The sequence below is a fragment of the Ochotona princeps genome, chromosome 2 (genome assembly GCF_030435755.1).
Source record: "Ochotona princeps isolate mOchPri1 chromosome 2, mOchPri1.hap1, whole genome shotgun sequence".
Taxonomy (NCBI): Eukaryota; Metazoa; Chordata; class Mammalia; order Lagomorpha; family Ochotonidae; genus Ochotona; species Ochotona princeps.
In genome coordinates, this window is record NC_080833.1 from 97,823,462 (window position 1) to 97,847,502 (window position 24,041).

Genomic DNA, 24,041 nt, shown 5'->3' on the forward strand with positions numbered 1-24,041 from the left:
GGGAGAGACAATGGGGGAAACCACTCACAACTTTCCACACCTCTCAGTACCCAGGGATAAGGAACTGCCACCTCATATCAACCCAGAGTCTCAATGTGTACATATTCTGAGGGTTCTGTCCAAGTGGTTTGGATGGTTATGAAATACTGCTGTTTTCCTGATCCAAGGATGATTTCACCCTCCCAATATCCATTGGCTACATTCACCGAGGTTTTTTGCTGTCATCATTTGGGGTAGTTGTCCAGTTTGTTCTGTTCTCCTTTTTGCTATAGAGTCAAATGAATTGCCATATTCTCCTTTTACAACAGGACTGTGTCCACTGTTCTGCCTTTTTCATTTAGTAGGACATGTTCTTGCAGGCGAGTCCCAGGATCCAGGCCAGGTGACCCAAGTCCCGCTGGGTTCTCCACCCCTGGGGCTCACGAACCCAACACCCACCTAGTAGGTGGGCCCCAGAACCTGGGCCAGGCTCTTGTTTAAAATGTTACACTACAGGTAGTAGGTACTAAGAATGTTTAATAATTGGGTAAATCTATGCTAAGATTTATCAGTTGCTAAATTATAGCAGTTTTACTTAATAGAGGAATACTGACTAAAAGCACATTTTAAATTATAAAATTATATATTTTATAAGTTTGGAAAAAAGTGAAGACCAATTGAAAACAGTTAACATGCAGCTTCAGAAGAAATCAAGGGAACTAGGTGAGTTTTAGCGAATAAGTTTGCTAATATTAGCTACTTACAAAAATACAATTGCCATCAAAATAAAATAGAAGTTTTCTTCTGTCATTTGCTAAGTGATTATTGATAAGTTTTTAATTTTCTAAGACATAAAATTTATTCTTTCTTAAGGTTTAAATTAAGAAAGAATATGAAGTTTCATTAGGCATTCTATAGGTATTTAGAAGTGTAAAGACTAACAGGTGTTTGTATTTTGCTTAGTTTAGGATTCAAAACCTTAATAATTAAGCATATATTGTAATTAAGTTTTATAATGTCATTGCTTAGTTATGTTGGATTACAAACCATATATTGCAAAATGTGATCCTGTGTTTTCATATGATATTATTAATTTTAAATAACTTTAATGATCAGAAGAAAGGGAATTTGTGTTGCAGCTATTTACTTAGCTAATTCTGATAACCTGTGCCTCATATTTAAAATTTTTCTATCTACAAGTGTGGAGAATTACGAAGATACAAAGCGTAATTTTTTCCAATTTCATTGAATTCTTTTAATTTTTGGTGTTTAAAAATAATTTAAAAATATTTTGTTGAACTTTTGAACCATGTTTTGCCCCTTTGCTCTGCAATGTTTAGCTTTCCACTATACATTATCCCTTGATCTTTGAAGCTGTACTATTAATTTTGTTTTTATTAGAATGATTATAAATCTAGTTCTGATCCAATTTTTAAATCCCTCTTCAGAGCATGAACTAGTGTTTCAAATCCCTGTGTGTATCTCCTTTTAAAAAAAGTATTTAATGAGTGTTATATAGAATAAAGTATACTTTTTTGTTTTTTAAAGATCAATTTTTATTGGAAAGTCAGATATACAGAGAAGATGATCTTCCATCCGTAGATTTGCCCCCCAAGTGGCCACAATGGCTGGAACTGGGCCAATTGGAAACCAGGAGCTCAAAGCCTTCTCCAGGTCTCCCACGTGGGTGCAGGGTCCTAGAGCTTTGGGTCATCCTCGGTTGCATTCCCAGGCCACAGGCAGGGAGCTGGATGGGAAGTGGAGCAGCCAGGACATGAAGCAGTGGCCCTATGGGATCCTCGTGATTGCAAGATGAGGATTTAGCTACTGAGCCATTGTGTTAGGCTCTCATTATTGAAAGTTTAAGAACCACCTTATTGCCCCAATTGAAACTATTTAGATATTAGGTGTGCTTTCATTGCTCATTTAGGATAAGTACATTTCATATCAAATAAGTTAAAGCTATCTATAATATTTTTTGTCAATATTTTTTTTTGGCCTTGATCCTCCATGAGAAATCTGATGATAGCTTATAAGAGTCAGAAGATTGTTTAGATATTTTTGTTTTATATTCAGATATTTTGATAGAGTAGAAGAAATGAAAGCTCCCTCTTTGTAGAGCCAGTGTATATTGATAACGTAGCAGCTAAATTCCCAGAGGAAGAGGGAATGTATATTCTCCAAAATACAATGGCTGGTTAACCTGAGAAAGGAGGATCATATCTCTTTAAATTTGGGGTGAAGATTAAGAAAGAGGGCATTAGACATTGATGACTTGAAGATAAAGACATATGTTGAGCTTATTCCAAATGTATTTTTAATAGATCCATTGGTTATTTTGCTTTATAAACTTTAATTGTATTTGGCTGTGGAATTAGCTATATTGATACATTTGTTGTATTATTTTTTGCATGCTTAGGTTTTAAATTCTATGCTTTGCAGTATGCTAGTTGAGTTGATCGAACTCTGTTATTCCATTTGTATGTATTATTTTTTCTTTGTTCTCTAGTCTTTTAAGCCACCTTTTAAAAGATTTATATTATTTTTACTTATTTTAGAAGAGATGAGTATGTTAAAAAATAACACACAAGTAGAACTTGAAGAATTGAAAAAAATCTTGGTAAGTGCTTTGCCTTTATTTTAATATACAACAATTACTTTTAAAAATAATATTGTATCTTCCAACTTAGACTCTCACATTATAGGTGTGTTATGTTATTTTTCCAACTATAAAAGAAAAAATTTTGGTTTCAAGTAAACCTATGTTCTTACCTGTACCAGTTTGGTTTTTTTTAAATTTCATTTTATGACACAGTTTCATAGGCTCTGGGATTCCCTCAACCCCTCCCCATGCCCTCCACCCATGTTGGATTCCTACACATTGTTGCAGTAGTACATATAGTTCATATCCAGTCATGATTCCCTCATTGCGAGAATGTACCAGGCATAGAGTCCAGCGTCTTATTGTCCATATAAATTCAACAGTTTCCTTGGGAGACCATCCCTGGTCTGAAAGTAGAGCTGGCAGAATATTATCCCCTCCAATGAAAAGCTATAACATAACATCAACAACAATTTACAACATCATGGAGTTAATTGACATGGTATTGAGTGACTGACCAATATGTTAGAAAATGCAAGTTCTTAACCACATCCTGTGACTACTTCATTGACATTTCAATTTTAGTTTATCCACAACCGGCTGCTATACACCCCAAACTGGCCATAGGGTGCTATTCAGCTGTCTCGTGTCTATTTTCATTTGTATATTTAGCTGCTTAAAGTATTCAAGCGTGACTTCTACTGAGCTATGCAAAATTTAGGATAGTCCAAACAGGTTTATAATTCTAACAAGGCATATGTTAACAACTGAGGCACAGAACAGTTTTAGGAGGGATGTGCAGAGAAATCTTCAATACCTTAGTGAGGAGTACCTAATCTTTGCGACCTACCTAGTAAGGTGTATGAGAGTCCAAGCTGTTTCCTGTCTGTTCTAAGCTTTCCTTATCGATCTCTGTCTATCTGATCTAATTTTTTGGAGGGAGTGCTCTGCAGCGACCCTGATGGTCATTGCAAGAGAGGGTGCAGATCCAAAGTTGGAACTAAGTAAGAACCAGAGAAAGCTCCTAACCCGAGTCCCGAAGAAAGTTTACTTTTCTTCTGTCTCTGAGGACCGCTCAGGGCTCCCAGATGTTGTTCTGATGACCTTGGATCCTGTGAGGAAGGATCTGGGCTTCTTCCATCCCATGTGGGAGATCCGAAAGGGAGTGGATGACCTCAGAGTTCTTGTTAATTGTCTTGTTCAATATTTATATTATTTTGGGTTTTTGTCACCAGTATATTTAAGTAAAATCAAATGTGTGTTAAGGAAAAAATGTGTATTAAGGGCTTCACACACTTCATGAAAGAAGCATATTATGAAAAAAACTGTTCATAGGTTTCAATTTCTTAAATCAAAATGAACATCTTTTAATTCTGTCTTTTCAAGAACTGGTTGAAGTACCCATGTGTGTTATATAGCTAATTGTAATCTGATAGTTTTGTAAGTTGTGCCTTTGATTTCTTTTTTTAAATATATTTTTATTTTAAATTTTGAATTGTGAGGTACAATTTTGTGTAGGCTGGGATTCCCCCATCCCCAAACTCCCATCCCCCTTCAGATTTTTCCCATTTTGTTACAATGTGCCTTTGATTTCTTGACTCCTTTGGATTACAGAGATGCAACTTTGACAAAGATACGCACAATATATAATCAATACTTAAGTTTTGTGTTTATGTAGAATCCTGTTTAATGAATGTGTAGGATTATACCTTATCATATTTTAGTTGATTATAGCATATAGGGCACAAGTTGGCAAATTTTGGCTGTAGAATACTTGGAAATATGTTACTCCTACATGACAAAAGGCTGGTTTGGAATTTTTTAGGTATGAACAACAGTGAAACATAGTTAATATTTTTGTCCTCAGAGTCAGAATAATTGGTATCCAGCTCTTTACTGGCTAGGTATATGACCTGAAGAAATTTTTCTAATATCTGTGTCTCAGGTGTTCATCTCTGAAATGAGAGAAATAATTATACATATGGGTCTTTTGTGTACTTTTTTCTGTTTTCTTGATGCATTTGACTATTCATTTGCCTTACTGCAGAGTATTGAGTAATGTAGCTTTAAAGCTAAGCCTTATAATTGGCTAATGTAATTTCCTCAACTTATTATTAATTTCAAAAATTACTTTAGATATATTATTCCCTGTATTTTTGCATTTAAATTTTAGAATTAGTGGTGGGTGTTTGATGTAGTGGTTAAAATGCCACTTGAGATGCTTACATAACATATCTGAGTGCTTAGGTTCAAGTCTTGGCTCTGCTTCTGCTGCCTGCTAATATAGCAGGTGATGACTTACTGATGGGGTTCCTGCCATCTGTGTGGGAAAGCCAAATTGAGCTCCTGTCTGCTGCTTCAGCTTTTGTTAATCCTAATGTTGCAGATTTTTGGGGAGCCAGTGATTGGATCTGTCTCTATTTTGCTGCCTTTCAATTTAAAAAAAAATTTTACATTTTATAGTTAATTTGTTTATTTGTAAGAACTGTTGCTTCATTTTTGTTGGCATTGTGGAATGTCAGTTGAACTGAAATTATGTATCACTATTCATTCTATTGAGTCTTCTAATACATGAACAGAGTTTCTGGTTAGTTTACTTTATAGTTTTTAACATACAGATACTGTGCATAGTATTAGATTTATACCTAAGCATTTCCTTTTTTTTTTGCAGATATTTTGAAGTTAGATTTAAAAATATTTTTCCATTTGTGCACTGCTAGTAGTAGCCTAGGTGCATAGTAGACTGTACTGTCTACTTTTGTGTATATAAACTGTCATATTTACACAATAATCAAATCATTTAATGACTCCTTTTTTGGACATAATCATTGTAATTAAGCAATACCTAACTATATATGTCCAGAGTTTAAAGTGGTTCCAGTGGGAGAATTGGTCTGTACTTGTGAAGTTGTAGTGACACACCGAAAGCCAGTGTCCAAAAGTGTCGAAAGCCAGGAGCAAGAGAATTTTTCTAGGTCTTTACATCATGCAGGGGCTCAAGGACTTGAGCCATCTTCCTCTGTTTTCCCAAGTACATTCTCAGGAACCTGGATAGGAAGTGAAATAGCTAGGATTTGAACCATTACTCATTTAGGATGTTGGCACTGCAGGTGGAAGATTAAAGCCTATGCCACAGCACCAGTCCCCAAATTTAAACTCTTTAATTACGATTAGTAGTTTTTCTAGTTAATGATACAATAGTGATAATACCTTTTATTTTCAAACCATTAATAGAATTATTGTGACCTTACACTTCAATAAACAAGGCAAAACATGAGTTCATAAATACATGCAGGGCTGGAGAACAGCAGAAACGATTGAGAAATTAAACCAATTATAACTAAAAGAATTAATTGTACTATACTTTAGAGCTACAATGTGCAATATGGTAGTAATTTACAAAATATAGCTTTTGGAGCTGATGTGGTATTGTTTCAGGCTAAACCTCTGCCTGTTGTGCCAGCATCGCATATGGGTTCCAGTTCCTATCCCAGATGTTCCACTGAAATCCATCTCCCTGCTTATGGCCTGGGCCAGATCCTTGGATCCCTATACCAATGCGGGGGACTCAGAAGGAGGCACCTTGCTTCTGATTCCAGGCTTCAGACCAGCCCAACTCTGGTTATTGCAGCCGTTTGGGGACTGAACCCCTTGTTTGTCTCTACTTTTCCCTGTGTAACTCTGCATTTACATTGAAAATAAATAGTTTTCTTGAAGTGGCTATATTTGAAATGTTCAACCTATTTTGTTAGATAGTACTTTAAAACCTTTGCAACATGGTAGAAGTTCTGTTGTAACATGACATGTCTAGAGTAGGGATTGATAATGTGTAAAATCGTGATCATATGGTCTTTGCTGCAGCTGTTTAACTCTGCCGTTGCAGTGCAAAACAGGCATACAATAGAGAATAGACATGACTGTGTTATAATAAAACTATAAACACAGGCAATGAGCTGGATTTGGTCTGTGGGGTGGAGTGTGTTGATGTTTAATACAGACCATTTGGTTACATTTTTGACCTTATAAGGTGATCTCATCTTTGTGAACAGGTGCTTTGATGATGTGGTGTCCTTCTTCAGCTCTTTTAATACTTTTCTCATCAAAGTCCACATTATCTGATACAAAAATAGCCATACCAGCTTGTTTTCCTTTTCCATTAGCCTGGAATACATTTTTCCATCCTTTTACTTTCAGTTTCCGCATATTTTTTGTTGCTGAGATGTGTCTCCTGTGGCAACAGATAAATGGGTTTTGTTTTTCGATCCAGTCTGCTAGTCTATGACCCTTAATTGATGAGTTTAGACCATTTATACTCTGGGTTGATATCGACAGATAGTATTTTGGTCCTGTCATTTTTGCAGTGGGTTGTTCATTGATTTAGTCTTCTTTTGTTGTTTTATTGGGATATTCTTCATGTTTACCTTTGGTTTTGGAGGTGCTATTCCTTTTCTGTCAAGAGAATATCTTTAAGTATCATTTGTAGGGCAGTTCTGGAAGAGGCAAATTCTTTGAGGATTTTTTTTTTTTTACTGTGAAAGAATTTTCTTTCATTTTCAAAGACAAAGGAAAGCTGTTTTGCGTATGTTATTTTCAGCTGACAATTTTTTCCTTTTAGAATCTGGAATATGTCACTACATTCTCTTCTGGCCTGTATAGTTTCCTCTGAGAAGTCAGCAGTTAGTCTTATTGAAGTTCCTCTATAAGTTAATTGAGTTTTTACATGAACATTTGAGGATCTTTATCCTGTGTTCAACTGAAGAGAGTTTAGTTACCATGTGTCATGTCAAAGAACACTTTTGGTCAACCCTATTGGGAGTTCTATTTCTAACCTGTATTTTGTTTCCCAATTTATTTCTCGAAGTTAGGGATGCTTTCCTTTGCTAATTCATTGAATACATTTTTAAACCGAGCTTCTCTTTCTGTGCCTTCTGGAACACCTGTAACTCTCTTATTTGGGCTTTTAACAGTGTCAGTTAATTTCTGGATACCTTTCTTAGCTTGACTCAGTTCCTCATCCAGCTGTTTCATTTTTCCCTCGTTATTGAAAGAAATGTCTTTCTTTTTCATCTTTAATTTTACTTGATATTTTTTCTTTTTTTTTGCTAGTCTAAAAGTTTGTTTTGTTCATCTTCTTGAAAAATTGCTCTTTCTTGTTACAATTTGTGGTTTTTAGTTTCAAGGTGACTTATTGCTATGATTTTATATAATTTCTTTTTCTAAATAAGTTTTTGTGATGCACTATTAGAGCATTCATTTTATTTTTTTATTTTTAATTTATTTTATTGTATTGTTGACAATCTTTACATAGTTAATTACGGTTAATAAAAAAACAAAAAGGTGGAGGGGGTATAGGGAAGTGGGTAATACTATTATGTCCATATTGTTTCCATTATATATCTGAGGTAAACGAGGATATTGAGAAAGAAGTCCCACCCGGTTTCCCGCCCACCCCAAGTCCCGGATGTGGGGCATGCTCTGAGATATTTGCTCAAGTGGTTTTAATAGTTCTCCAGTATGAATCACTGCCAGTTTCGCTCGATGAGGTCGTCCACTGATTGACACAGTCCATCATAAAGTCTCTGTTTGCCCATATTTCACTGCCAACATATAGCTGAGATGAATGATTGACCTGTTCTGTCTTCTGTCTTTTCTTGGTTAGAGTTCTGAGTCCAGCAGTTCTATTGGGGAGATCTCCAAAGAAACTTTGAGGTATTCCCAGACTAGATTCTTGTATGTTCTAGCAAGCACAGGGCCCGGCACAGTCCATCACCCCGATCAGCTGGTGGTTGCAATTGCTGGGTTGGTTCTGTTTTCAGTCCCGAGTTGCACTGGAACCAATGGGTGTCGCAGTCCAGTCTGGTTCTGCCCAGCACATACTCGGCCCTTACATCAACCAGTGGGAGCTACAGCCTAGTAGGGGCAACCCACAATAACCCCCACCAGGCTCGACCCCTACCCTGATTTGCCAGTATGTGTAGCAGTAGACCATTCTGCTCCCCATCCCATTTGGCTCTTGTACTTGTCAATGGGTATTAAAGCTTAGTTCCATCTAACTAACTCAACCATCCAGCCCTCCCGGATGTTGTTGAGTGCCTCTCTGTCTAGCCACCTCAGCCCCCATCCTAATTTTCATGCCCTCGCACGGGACTAGTGACCCAAGAAGGGGGAACTCACTTTTTCCCTCCCAGGTCTCTCTCAGTCCCAGTTTATGCACTCTTTAGGTGGTTCTGTGATTTGACTTGACAGAATTAGTCCCCAGTGCCAGCTTCTGCCAGCTGATGCTGCGGCTAAGCCCAAACATCCCTCACCCACTCTAATTTATGCTTGCACCCACAGGAATAATCAGCCCAGCTTGGCTTTTCCCTGATCTAGTCCACATGCAGTGCACAGGTGTTGCAGCCTTGCTTAGTCTGGTCTGTCCCCATCCCAGCCCACGCTTTCCAGTGGGAGTAGCTGTCCGGCGAGGGGACCAGCCCCTTAATTCCCCTGCCGGTTCTGCCCCTCCCTTCCTGGATCTCACGTGTGCTGGTTGGGTGCTGCAGTCAAATCCAGTACAGGCAACCTCACCCTGGCGTTCCATAATGTGTGCTGGTTTTGTCGCGACCAAACCCGGCTCAACCCACACTCTGTTCTGGTGTTCGGATTTGCCAGTGGATGACATGAACTGATTCAGCCTGGTCTGCCCCTGACCCATGCTGAATGTGTGCCAGTGGGAAACTTTCCATGGCCTATTCTGGGCTGTTTCCTATCATGCTTCTTGCGCTTACCTGCAGGGACTGTGTCCTGCCAGAGGAGTTGCCCAGGCTCCTCCATCAGAACCCCTCCCAATGCCAGATTTTGCGCATACCAGGGGGTCCTTGAGCCAACCCTACTCAGTTCACCTCCTGTCCTAGCAGGAACAGTGGCTTTTCCTGGCTGGCTTTCACCCCATTCTGGTTCTTGTTGTTGGATGTTTCAGCCCAGCCATGGCTCGTCCATACCCACATACAGCTCACACATGGCTCAGTAGGGGATTGAGACCCAGCCTAGTCCATCCCACATCTACCCTGGTTCTCCATGACATCAGATGGTGTTGGGGTCTGAACTGGCCTGGTGCATCCAATCCCAGCCCACACTAGTGCCTCGGGTGACTACAGCTGTTTCCTAGATAGAACGCAGCCCCCATTCCAGCCCACGCGCCCCTTGGTGGGAACCTCAACCCAGTTAGGGTGTCCCCTTACCTCCCCAATTGGGCCTGTTTGTAGCCGTAAATCACGCACCTGCCTGTGGTTGCTCTGAGGACCAGTGGGTACAAGAGCCTAGCTCGGTATGACCTGTGCTCCATGCTGGTTTCTAGTTTTGCTTGTAGGCTAAGGTTTGCTCAGTCCTGCCCAGTACATTCCTTTCCATGACCAATTTACACATTTTGGAGCTACTATGCCCTGCTTGTCCGACCCCCAGATCTGGACGACGTGTTCACCAGCGAGAGCTATGACTTGCCAAAGGAGTTTCCCAAGTTCCTCCACTTGATCCACTCCCAGACCCAGTTCACATACATGCCATTGGGTTTTAGGCCAGTGCCCGGCATACTCTGGCCTTCCATTTGGCCTTGTATGAGCTGGTGAATGTTGCAGCCCGGCCCACCCCACACCCTATTCAGGATGCACATTGGGGTGCTGCTGCCTTGCCCAGTCCAGACTGTTGCGGGTCCCTTTACCTGTGATTGATGGCAGGCTACTTGGTCACACCTAGCTTAGTCCATAACCACCCAAACTTTTAGGTTTACCAGTGGGGCTAAACTTTCTACAGGGTGTGGTCCACACATCCTGCACAGAATCCACCCCAGGATAGGTTCTAGAGTGCTAGTTAATATTATGGCCCTGCCTAATGTGACCAGTCTCCTGAACCATCATCATGTCAGGCAAAACAATATCCTGCTAGACAAGCCCTGAGCCTTATCTTTTGCATGATAGGTGTTCACACCCCAGCATTGTTAAGTGATTAGAAGTTCTTCAAAGGAAGAGTTACTGGCATTGGGAATCTTTAGGATTGACCCAGATCCCGGAAACAGTGGGATCAGCCTGGAGCTACCTAAGCAGTGATTTGGACAACCAATACCCCAGAGCTCCCCGGCTTGACGGCCAGCAGGCACAGCCTGGCGCCAAATGGGGCACTGGCTGCCCGGGCCCAGCTCATCATGAGCACATGGTGGCTGAGATCAGGATCCGAGCAAGACGCTCCCTCCTGCAGCCCCCAGCAGCCTCCTGGCTGCTGAAGTTTAAACCAGCAGGCCCAAGGTCGTGCCCCACTCCAATCCCGTCCACCGCCCAATGAGGGCGGTGGGTGGGCCCCCGACTCACCCAGTCCTGGAAACTCCCCCCACCTTGGTGTACTCACCCTGAAAGGAAGCAGCCCCCGAATCCAGGTAGGCCCGGGCCCAGGTCACCATGAGCACATGGTGGCTGGGATCAGGATCTGAGCAAGATGCTTCCTCCTGCACCCCCCAGCAGCTTCCCGGCTTAGAGCATTCATTTTAGAAATTTAAATTTTTTAAGCACCTGATGTTATAAGTTTTCCTTTCAATACAGTTTTTGCTATTCATTGTTTTGGTATTTTTGCTTTTATTTTCATTTCTTCAAAATTGTTTTTTTCTTACTAATTTGTTTAGTGATGTATAGGTCATACAGTAGCATCATTTTTTTCAAGGTTTTTGATTTTCTTTCATTTCTTCATCAACACATTGGTCATTCAGTAGCATGCTGTTTAACTTCATGTTATACGTTTTCTACTTTTTTTTTTAATTTTCTCTGTTTTGTTTTATGGCTTTTCATTTAAAGGGATGCATAGCAATTGTGTAGTAGAGATTGTCATATTCAGATGTGTAGATACAATTCAGTACACATCTCTACTTCCAAATTAAAGATAGACTCCCAATGAAATTGTTAAATATATCTTAATAAACCTTGCTGGACTCTGTTCCATTGTTTGTGCCTACAATGTCAGGATATACTTAGGTAGCAGAATGATGGACTTATTACTGCTTGTAAAGGACTGTGCTATTATAATAATATAGGGGAAATTGTGATGGTAGGAGAGTGGTTTTGGGAAAGGGAAAAGGAAATTCCAGAGCCCGTAAAACTCTATCATAAAATAAAAAAATAAAATTTTTATAATGCCATAAAAAGATTCTTGACCTTGTTTAATCAATACATTAAAAAAGTGAGCTCACCTTCAGGAAATGAGATAATTAAAAATAATTTTATATGAAGGATGATATTAGGCATTAATATCTTGATTATTGATTAATAAAGAAAAACTTAGCAGTAATGGTACATGTATTTGTCAGTTATGTGAAAGCGGATTATACTTTTCCTATATAATGCAGGAAGACAGAACAATGACCACTCCATGAAAATTACAAAGAGTTACATTTTAATGGCTACTTTTTGTTAATGAGTTAGAATGATTTATGAATAAGATAAGGTTTGGATGATCTGTATGATTTTTTAAAATTAAAATTCTATAGTTATTCTCCAGGGCTCAATCCATTGAATACTTTGTGATAATACTTAGTTTTTGAATAGTGACTTGTTTTCTCCCTCTAAAAATCTTTAAGGAACTGCTCATAATTGTTTTGAAATATTTATTTTTAAAAAGTAATGATTTTTCTTTTGTTTATGTATTTAGGTTTGTTTTTATTTGAAAGGTAGACTTACAAAGAGAGGAGGAGAGACACAGAATTATCTTCCGTTTATTGCTTTGCAGTCCCAGTAGCTACATTGGTTGGTATTGGGTAATACTGGATCTTTTTCCAGTTCTCCTACATGGATGACAATGTGCTGTGCCAGTGTTATGTCCCACTCCTGACCACCCACCCAATTTAAAAAATGTATTTTAAAATGTTGAGAGGCAGAGAGAGCGAATGCCTCTGTCCTCTGATTGACTCCCCAAATGCCTATAAATAGCTGCAGCTGGACCATGCTGAATTCAGGATACAGGAACTCTCTGCTGTGAACTCCCACCAAGTGAAAGACTTGGGTGGCAGGAACTCGAGAACTTGGGTTTTCATCTGCTGCTCTCCATATACATTATCAAAAAGCTGATCAGAAGCACAGAGTAGGTGTATTTCATCCTGGCACTGTGGTAGTACTTTTGAGTAACCCAAGGGTAGCTTAAAGTGCTATGTAACAACACTTGCCTCAGGTGGTAGTTCTTTACACAACTACTGTTGGATAGTTTAATTCATCTAAATGTGTATGAAAAAATATGTATATGGCTTGACTCTCATGATAATATTTTTAAATAGGCAGAAAATGAAAAGCTTTTAGATGAAAAGAAACAGTTCGAGAAGATTGCTGAAGAATTAAAAGGAATGGAAAAGGAACTAACTGGTCTTCTCCAGGCCAAAGAGGTTTAAGGATAAAGTTTTGTTTCAAATATTTTGTTACTTGAATATAGATTTTAAGATTCACAGATTAATATAGATTATGGTATGACTATTTGCTTTGTGAAATGTTCACAAAATTCTTTTCCAATGGATGTGTTCCTGTTACATTTAATAACTAATGATTGATTTTAAGGCATATCTAGAAAATCTTCGTATGTAATGTGGAAAAAAAAGTTAATATTTAAGGTGTGAACCCTGTTCATAATGTTATGGTTTGTAACAGTTATGTTTACTAATATCTTGAGTATTTTTTAATCAGTACATTTGAAATGTAACCTTTTATTAAAAGTTAGCTTTCATTAAATTAGGTTCTTAGTTAACAATATTTTTATAATTCTCATTCTAATTTTAATGTATGTTCACAGTTGATAACAACTTTATACTGTAGCTATCTTTTTGTCACGCTAAAAAATCTCAGTTCTTAAAAATACTACCTGACTTTACAATAGATTTCTCTTTAGTAATAATCAGTTTAACTGAAATTAACCATTTTATAGGGTAACTTTTATAGTATCTTATAGTATGTAAATGTTTATTTATATTGCCTTTGCCATTGCTTAATGTTTTAAAAGTATGATGTTTATTGCAATTAATCTACTTAAACTTAAAGTATTAATGTATCTTGCCAAAATTTTGCAAAAATTTGACTCAGTTATTTAGTAACCATACTTTTTAAGTGAGAAAATTGTAAAGGTGTTTTCTATTGTTATGAACATTTCTTTTGCAGAAAGAAGTACAGAATTTGGAAATTAAATTAACTGCCATGGAAACAAGTGAGCAGCATTATTCAAAACAGGTTAAAGATCTGAAAATTGAGCTTGAAAATGAGAAGTATGTTTTCCATTTATCTATAAACAGCTTAATGTATTTACAGGCTTTCTGATAGGAAATAATAAATTAATGAATTTTGTTCAAAATTTATTTAACTGAATTTGATATTGCATTTCCAACTAAAGATAAAAATAATTTAAGAATTTCAGAACTAAAAGAATTACATTGTCTGGTAAAAAAAGTTGAGAATCACTTTAGAAGATCATTTTATTACTTTTTTGGGAGATATTTTATTCCTTATAAAAATCATTTGGGGCTTGGCAGCGTGGCCTAGTGGCTAAGGTCCTCGCCTTGATCCCATATGGCCGCTGGTTCTAATCCTGGCAGCTCCACTTCCTCTCTGTCTCTCTTCCTCTCAGTATATCTGACTTTGTAATAAAAATAAAATAAATCTTAAAAAAAAATCATCATTTGCAGTTCTTAACTAGTTATTTGGTTGTTTTGCTAAATAATTTCATAGGTGTATGCTGCTAAAAAGCTAACATACAAATTCATTTTATATTCTACTAAAATAATTGATTTCATTTCCTCAGTAAATTTAGAGAAAGTGGGGAAATAATTATTGTTTTATTTATGTAAGGCAGTCAGTCTAAGTAGCCAGTCCTAGTAGTGAGTATGCTTTTTGCCTTTTGGTACTTTTCAGCTGTAGATAAAAGTGAGAAATAAACAATTTATGCATATCCTTTCCCTTTCCATCTCAGCTCCTGTTGTATGTTTCTGATGATCTTTCAGCAGTCCTCGTTTAGGGATCTTCACTGAAATTCTTACATTAACCCAAATCCAAAATCTGTTTTAATAAATGGATTTGTTATTTATATTTTAATTTAAATTTTTATTATTGATATGTTTTTATGCCTTTCATTGATTCTTGAAAATTTTATTTTTCTGATGAACTTTCTAAAATGATTGAGTAGGAAGAGATAGGGGGTGCTTCTGAAATTAGTCCACAGAGCTACTTCCTCCTCTAGTTTAATTTAAAATTGGCTCTGGTTCATAACCATTAACAGTACTAACTGGTCCTTCCATCTAGAATATTTGAAGCCTTATAAGAGCAGTTTACCTATTGTGCTCAAAGGTTTCTTTAGCTTTGTTTATTTTAAGGAAAAGAGTTTAATTAAAAATTTTGTGTGTCCATGTTCTACTGAAATTATTAGATATTTGAAATAGTTTCTTAGAATCATTTATTGGAGAGAAAAAGATCATGTGAACAAAATAATGTGCTTTTCAAAATTTTTGATTAGGAGTATGCAAAAAAGCATATTGTACTGTATGTATGACATTTTGAAAACTTATAGAATAATTTCACATGTGTACACAGTAGGAAAAAACACTGTAAGGAATTAGCATGAACCTTTGGCCCAGCCTCTGGTCAATCATGTTTCATTTATAGCTGCTGCCCTCCTCCCTTTTGCTAAGATTATTTTGGATTAAATTCCATATCATTTCATGAATAAATATTTTGGTATGATCTTTTTAAAACCAGGCTTAAGAATACTGAGTTAACTGCAAACAGCAACAGACTTTCCCTAGAGAACAAAGAACTTGCACAAGAAGCAAGTGCTATGTTTTTAGAACTCAAGAAACAGCAAGAAGATACTAATGTGAGTTAAAAAGAAAATACCAATAACTTAATTTTCTTACCTGTAGAAGTAAAGATTACAATAAGTGGCCTCTGAAGATTCTTACAGCTTTAAAGGTCTGAATTGATTACAGTTGAAATTTTGCTTTAGAAGAAAAATGTAGGTGCTGGTGTTGTGGTACAACAGGAAAAGTTGCTGCTGTAATGGCAGCATCCCATATTATGGGTTCTGGTTCTCATCAAGGCTGCTTAACTTCTGATCCTGCGACCTGGTGATAGCTGGGGAAGGCAGTTAAGATGGCCCAATGCTTAGGACCTTGCCCCACGTGAAAGACCTGGATTAAAGTTCCTCCCTAACTGTGTTGCTGCCAATTTCAAAGTAAAATAGCAGATAGATCTTTCCTTCTTTCTGTAATTCTGGCTTTCAAATAAATACATAGATAGATCCTTATGAAGAAAGAGGGCCCAGTGCAATGACTCTGTTGGCTAATCTTCCTCCTTTAAGAGACCTAGAAGTTCCTGGTTCCTGGCTTTGGATTGGCTCAGCCATGGCTGTTCAGCCACTTGGAAAGGGAACCAGCAGATGGAAGATCTTTCTCTCTGTAAATCTACCTTTCTAAATAAATAAATAAATCTTTTTAAAAAAAATGTTATGAATTCAGTAGATAACAGGAAATGGAAACATTTCTTTAAGTCACAACAATATGAAAAGAGATACAAGCCTCAGAGTTATCAGTGGAAGGCAGTAAATAAGACTTGTATTCCCTGTTATATATAAATTGTTAGCAGAATAATTTAAGTAAGCCTAATGAGAAGCCATGAGAGCTAAATAGCACATTTTTGTTAATGTATAAATCCAGGGGCTTCCTCCAGGGTTCCCATTTGGGTGGAGGGCCACAAGGACCCAAACCATCCTCCTCTTCCTTCCCAGGCTGGATTAGATATGGAGCACCCAGGATAGGAACTGGCACCCATGTTGTATGTTGGCATTTGCAGGAGGAAGATTAGCCTCTTGAGCCACTACACTGGTCCCTGTACATTGTCTTAAATATTCACACTTAATTTTTGTGTTGAAATGAAATTATTAATATTGACAACATTATTTCTTTAGAATAGCAAAAAACAGGAAGAAAGAATGTTGAAACAAATAGAAAATCTGGAAGAAACAGAAAAACAATTAAGGTAATACTAATGAATTTTGGGGGAGAGGAGTTCTGGTGAAAGAATATTTGATTTTTTTTCCATTAAACTGTTTTAGTCAGTTTAAACTAAATTTAGGTTGACTGTCATATAAAGTGAAGAAAATTAGTCTTAGTGTTTTTACAGTTCTGCTTGTAAGTAAAACTGTAATAATGTCTTCTCATATTCAATGTTTATATTGTGCTATTATACAAATTAAGGTATCATAAACTTTCTACATCTTTAAGAAAATATGCTGATTTCAAAAAATGTGCAAGAAAAACTTGGAAAAAGTAACTTCTAATTATATAAACTTCTATAAAATTGTTGGAGTATTTATGTCTATTCTATATTTTGAAAAATATACTGATCCTTGCTTACAATGATTGGCATATAATTGTGACTCTTCCACTTAATATTATTTTATGTATCTGATTTTCTAGACCTGTTCACAATATATAGCCTAATGCTTTTATCCAAGTCAGTCAAGTGGCTGTGTAAACTGTTTTAAGTATATTTATTTATAAATTATACTGTAGTAAACATCTTGGCACATTTAGATTTTTCTTATGTTGAATTTGATAGGACAAGTAAAAATTTATTGGGTCATAGAAATAATGATCTCAGTGGCTTATCAGAAAGCTTCTAATAAGTTGCATTTGTTGAAAAGTAGGCAGAGCACAAATATTGTATGAAAACATTAGTTCCAAAGGTTTTAATTGATATTTTTATTATTATAATTGGTAATTCATTATTTTTGTGTTTTATACATTTTTAGTTTTGGATTAGTTATGTAGAATTTTAATATTTGCTTTTAAAAACTTTTAAGAATTATCTGCTTATATGAGCTGTCTACTAATCTTTTTGAAATTTTTATTGTTTCCCTGTTGATTTATTTATGCTGTAAAAACATATTACTTTTTTTTGCTGATAAGCACATATTTTCCCTAATCTGTTGTTTTCCTTCAGTGTTGGGAATTCTTTGTGTGATATGTGTTAAATTTTGTGCTAGATTTAATTAACTTTCTTTGTGTGATTTTATAATTGCATTTGTACTTAGAAATTTTTGCCTGCTTGAAATCAAGTAGTAATCTTTTTGCTTAGTTCTTTCTTAAATTGTTATATCGATATTTAGTTTCTTTTTAAATAATAAAAATATTTTAAGTCATTAGTTGACTTCTGAACACAGCTGTGAATTTATGACATAGTATTTCAATGCAATTTCTATTTTCATTAATTTTTAAATTAAATGATATTGTTTGTATTTTAAGTTTCCTTTAAAATCATTAGTAATTTAGATGATTTCCAGATATTTGAGGTCTTGTTTGTATGTAAATTCTGAAGTATTTTAGTTTTGGTTTCTTAGAGTGATTTTTTTTTAAAGAATTTTTTTTTTAAAGATTTTTATTTATTTTTATTACAAAGTCAGATACACAGAGAGGAGGATCTTCCCTCCGATGATTCACTCCTCAAATGAGCCGCAATGGCCGGTGCGCGCCGGGCGGAACCAGGAACCTCTTCCTGGTCTCCCACACGGGTGCATTGGGCCGTCCTCAACTGCTTTCCCAGGCCACAAGCAGGGAGCTGGATGGGAAGTGAAACTGCCGGGATTAGAACCGGCGCCCATATGGGATCCCGGGGCGTTCAAGGCGAGGACTTTAGCCGCTAGGCCATGCTGCTGGGTCCCCCTCTTAGAGTGATTTTAAAACTTGTATCTTTTGACTTAATGCCATTCAGCTTTCCTACCTGTTGCTATATGTTTCTAGGGATGTTCTGCATATACACGTATACAGGTATATGTGTACAAATATTCCATTGTTGTTCTTCATTGAGATTATTTTCATCTTTGTTCATAATGTATATGTACAAAAATGTAAATATACCTTAGAATAATGACCGACTTATGACTAAGAAATCATTAAAGTGAAATATTGACTGAATTGAGGGTAACTCAAAATATTCATAAAAAATGGATTAAAAGAGATTTATTTTGGTACAAAAATTTGAAATCTCTTTACAGTTTTTTCATAATAGCATTTTAAAAATATTTGTTTATTTTTATTGGGAAGTCAGATTAACAGAAGCAGAAAGATCTTTCATCCACTGGCTCACTCCCTAAATGTCCATAACGGATGTAACTGAGCTGAGCCAGAGCTAGGAGCCGGGAGCTTCTTCTGGGTCTCCCACGCGGCTGCAGAGTTGAAAGGCTTTGGGCTGTCCCCTACTGCTTTCCCAGGCCACAAGCAGGGAGCTGGATGGGAAGTGGAGCAGCTGGGACACGAATTGGTGCTAAATGGGATCCCAGCACATGCAAGGCGAGGATTTAGCCACTATGCTATTGCATTGGGTCCTCATAATAGCACTTTTAATGAACTTTTTTCTGAGTAGTCTTTAGACTGTTGTGTTTATTTCTTGGATTTTTTTTTTAAGTTGAAGCATTACTGTAAGGAACCAGGTAATTCATTTAAAAGTAAATGTATGGGGGTTGGCTCTGTGGTGTAATGAGTAAATCGGTTGCCTTTGGTACTTGCTAGCCAAATGCTTATGGTCCAAGTCTCAGCTGTTTCACTTCTGATCTTGCTCCCGATCCAGTTCCCTGCTAATGTGCCTAGGAAAGTAGCATAGGGTGGCCCAGGCACTTGGGCTTCTGCATTCACATGAGTGACCTAGAAGAAACTCTTGGCTCCTGGTTTTAGATCAGTTCAGCTGTGGCCATTGTGGTCATTTGAGGAGTGAACCAGTGAGTTAATATCTCTTTGTTTCTCCTCTTTGTATCTCTGCCTTTCAAATATATAAAAAAATTTTAAAGGACAAATACAAAAGCGTAAAAATATGCTTGTTGATACTAATGATTAGCAAAAAATAAAATAAAAAATAAAGAAGATAATCTACCATTTTAGAAATATCCAAAAAGAAATGGAATGAAAATACCAGTTTTAATTGTAATGTCACTCTTCATTTCAGAAAGGAACTGGAATCTTTGAGAGTACAGCTAAGACGGAAAGGAGATGAAGTTAAATGTCAGTTGGACAAAAGCAAAGAAAATGTATGTTGTATCTAATAATAGCTTGAAAAAAATTTCAAACCATATAAGCGTGTTTTTATAAAGTAAAGCAAAGTATGGTATAAATGGTGACTTAAGGACTGTCACTGACCATGAACATTAAAAATATGGGCAAACTTGAGTTATTTTGATTGTGAGTTTTAAGATTATTTTATCTGGAAAAATAGTGACATGATTTTGAATTTCTTTTAATAAATGCTCAAATTTTGATATTTTAATAAAGAGAGTCATAATTTTGTAATGTGGAATATACTGATGAGGTGATAAATAAATGTATACAGTGCTTTAGTGTAATTATGATTCCAACAAGTTGAAATAGAAAGTTTTAAGGGAAGAGGATTATAATTTCTAAAATGATTAAGTCAAACTAGTTAGTGTGTCCATTCCTTCACAAATGCATACTAAAAAAAATTGGGAGAACTAATGACTGTAGAACTAAGACTAGATTTTGTAATTCTATTTCTAAAATATACCTACAAGGAAAATAGATATTCTATTAGTATTTTTAATGTTTTTTAGGCTCGAAGCATTGAATGTAAGGTGTTAAAAAAAGATAAGCAGATGAAGATATTAGAAAACAAGGTATTACAAAATTGCAAAAAAATATGCTTGGTAATAGAGATTTTGTAGCCCTGTTTGTGTGACTGGATTCTTTAGGTCCAGTCTACAATATCCTGTACAAAGAGATGTCAGTTCCCATTTGGAGGTTTTAAGGCATAATCTAGGATTTTCATTGCAGGTTTTCTTGAAGAAACCTTGTATTCATAGCTTTTGTATAGTGATTCAAGATTTATTTAATTCTTCTTTAATCATTTCTTTCATTCCCCCAAATCTCTAAACAGATACAGTTATTATGGATTATTTCAGTAGCAAGATGTTTTTAGAAGCCATTCTTAGGCACTTATAATCAGTAGAGCTGAAGAAAAATTTCTGCTCTTCTGTTGTAAAGTCTTGTTTTCATTGTTTGAATGCTCATCTCAGTTCATTTTTCTTTTCTTTGAACCTCACTATAAAATTGCGACAAACTTGACATTCTGTGTAGCAAGTAGTCCTCTGGAAAACATGGCTCACATTTTGAAGTTCTAATCTGTAACAGTCAACACTATTTCTACCACAAATTTCTGGTAAACAAAGCCCTTCATTTTGTTTACAAATGAATTTTCTTTAAAAGTGAATTTCTGGATATTCTAATACATGTTTATTTTTTCATCTACTTGAAAGAATAATATACACAAACATACACATGGGAGGAAAAGGGGGAACAGAGAAAGAGAGAAAGAGAGAGGTATCTTTCTTCTGGTGGTTTACTCTTGAAGTGCCCACAACATCCAAGGCTGGTGCCAAGAGCCTAGAACGCTATCTGGGTCTCCCACCTGGATGGCAAGAAGCCAAGCACTTGAACACCATCTTCTACTGCCTCCAAGGAGGTATTAGCAAGAACCTGGATTAGAAGCAGAGCAGCTAGAAATGAAATTGTCACTCAGATATGGAATGCGGGTATCACAAGTGGTGAATTAATTTGTTGTGCCATACCATTTAAATGTCATTAACCATTTAAAAGGGAAGAACTGTTTTTAATAAGTCATAAAATCTTACCTATAAGTTGGAACATTGTTTAAATTTAAAATGATTGGAAATTTGAGTTTTCATTAGATTATACAAGAAGAAAAGGAGAATGGATGGTTGTGTTGGCATTGAGGAGTCAAAACACCGTCCAGAATTGATAGCTGTAATATCATGGTCATTTTGGTATACACATACTCATTTTTCATGACTGTAGTAGTAATGCTAGTTATGATTTTTAGGAAAAGATGAGCAAGAAAAAGTTTGGTCAGCATTAGTTCTTAAGGAAATAGATTTTGATGGTTTGAAGTATGGAGGAATAAGAAATATTTCCTTCTGGCAAAGTGGAAAAATGATGTTTCAAATTGATATTTAAATTTTTTTTTCGATATTTACTTGGTGAGGTCAAGAAGCAATTGATTATCCTGTTTATGAAGCTTTAAATTTTGATAAAAACATTCAACACTAGAAGTTTAATTAGTTCTTTTTCAAATATTCAGTCATCTTTAGACTTTTTAGAATTTAAAAATTAAGTTTTAATTTTTAAAATTATAGAGAAGGAAAGACAGAGATCTTACATCCGTCAACTCATTCCCCAGATGGCGAAATGTGGAAATTCTTCCAGACTTGTGTTGTAGTTGATATCCTCCTGAAAAGATTTTTGTAGCAGTACTGTTAACCAGAGACCATTTTAATTAAAATTCTCAATTTTAAATATTTCTTGACCATGTGGATATCATGAATTCAGTCTAAAAACCTAGTTAAGGCCATCTGATGGTTGTTAAAGTTTTAGGGAAGACTTTTATTCCTTTTACTCATTGACAAGGTAAGGACAAATTTCCTTACTGTAGCAATCAATGTGTTAGATTTATTTCTTGTTTACCCTTTTCCTGAGTAGCTTTGCGAGTTCCTTGCTTACTGAAGAATTGTATTATCAGTTTCCCTTTAATGGGCCCTGAGTTTTATCTTATGTGTGTTCTAGATGGGCAGAAACTGACTTTCGTGCTAGCCTCAAATCTAATATTATCACTCTGCAATGATAACTTGAACACCTATTCTGGAATTATTTTCAATCAAGAAGGTCATTTTGAGGATCTTAGTAACTTTTCTGCCCAAAATGGAAATACTTGATTTAAAAAATACATATTTATTTTACTTGAAAGAGAAAGAGGCAGAAGCAGCTTCCATCTGCCTGTTCACTCCCTAAATGGCTGCAATGACCAGAGCCGACCTGGTCCAAACCTGGAAGTTAGGAGCTTTTTCTGGGGCTCTCATGTGGGTGGAAGGTCCATCAGCACTGTCTCAGCCCATTAGCAGGAGGCTGGATTGGAAGTGGAGCATCTGGACACTCATGAGATAATCAAGGATTAGATTGCACTGCACCAGCCCCTGGATTTTTTTTTTTTAAGATTTATTATTATTGGAAAGCCGGATATACAGAGAGGAGGAGAGACAGAGGAAGATCTTCCATCTGGTGTTTCACTCCCCAAGTGAGCCGCAACGGGCCAGTGTGCGCCGGTCCAAAGCCAGGAACCAGGAACCTCTTCCAGGTCTCCCACACGGGTGCAGGGTCCCAAAGCTTTGGGCCATCCTCGACTGCTTTCCCAGGCCACAAGCAGGTAGCTGGATGGGAAGTGGAGCTGCCGGGATTAGAACCGGCGCCCATATGGGATCCTGGTGTGTTCAAGGTGAGGACTTTAGCCGCTAGGCCACACTGCCAGGCCCCAGCCCCTGGATTTAAAAAAAATTACGAATATAATTTTACCTGTTAGTATATTTATATAAGTCAAATTGGTATGAAAATTGGACCCGGTGTGATGGCTCAGTGGATAAATCCTCACCTTGCACACACTGTGATTCGATGTAGGCACCGGTTTGTTTCTTTGATGTTCTGTTTCCCATCCAGCTCCCTGCTTGTGGCTTTGGCAAGCAGTAGAGGACAGCCCAAAGCCTTTGAACCCTGCATCCATGTGGGAGACTTGGAAGATGCTCCTGACTCCTGGCTTCAGATTGGCTCAGTTCCAGCTGTTGCGGCCACTTGGGGAATCAATCAGTGAATGGAATATCTTTCTCCCTGTATCTCTCTCTCTCTGTAGATCTGTCTTTCCAATAAAGAAAAAGAAGTCTTAAAAATTTGTACTAAAATCAGTGTTTTTTAACTTTATATTTAAAAATTCATCTATCCAAGAGCAGAATGATGGGAGTAGAGGGAGAGAGACAGATACACACACACACACACTTGTGTACACCAAGACCTGCCATCTGTTCATTTCCTAAATCCTGCAAATCCAAGTCAGAAGTTGGAAACCTACTTCATCTGGGTCTCCATGTGGGTGACAGGACCCATGTACTTGAGTCATCTTCCACTGCTTCCCAATTGAATTAGTTGGGTAGCAGTGCAGAGTAGCTGGGATGCAAACCAGGCACAATGCTGTGGGATAATCTCTGCCCTTCTCACTTTTGTACAACTTTCTTCCTTTTTGATTGTTTTCAAGGGGACCATTTGAGGTCATGAGCAACATATAAATTTGTATTAATAACTTATAAATAGCAATTACTATTCATTTGGTTTCAAAATGGTTGTTGACTATGAGTAAATGTGGATATTACAAGAAAAATTTAACAGTATTTTGTGATAGAAAAATTTAAACTTTTTTATTGAGTATTATTTCTACTCTGATGGAAATTTGAAAAATTTGCATGTCTATTATATTTTAAGGCCCCTTAAAAATCTGTATTGCCTGTATCTTATTCCAGATATTTCTTGGGCTAATATCTCTTAATCTGGTTTAGCATGCATACCCTAATATGACCTATT

At 36.7% G+C, this 24,041-nt stretch overlaps 1 protein-coding gene across 6 annotated transcripts in view; it reads left to right on the plus strand.

Annotated features, from left to right (window-relative positions):
• SYCP1 (synaptonemal complex protein 1) overlaps window positions 1-24,041 on the plus strand; it is a 94,226-nt gene that overhangs the window by 35,173 nt on the left and 35,012 nt on the right. For 3 of the 6 annotated variants that reach the window (XM_058660094.1, XM_036494672.2, XM_012926011.3), the window contains exons 14-21: window positions 635-702; window positions 2,538-2,599; window positions 12,867-12,971; window positions 13,735-13,838; window positions 15,322-15,439; window positions 16,529-16,599; window positions 19,561-19,642; window positions 20,180-20,242. In XM_058660094.1, coding sequence (XP_058516077.1) covers window positions 635-702; window positions 2,538-2,599; window positions 12,867-12,971; window positions 13,735-13,838; window positions 15,322-15,439; window positions 16,529-16,599; window positions 19,561-19,642; window positions 20,180-20,242 — 673 coding nt within the window. The remainder of the gene's footprint in view (window positions 1-634; window positions 703-2,537; window positions 2,600-12,866; window positions 12,972-13,734; window positions 13,839-15,321; window positions 15,440-16,528; window positions 16,600-19,560; window positions 19,643-20,179; window positions 20,243-24,041) is intronic. The other 3 variants (XM_036494674.2, XM_004581883.4, XM_058660095.1) reach the window with 2 other exon arrangements.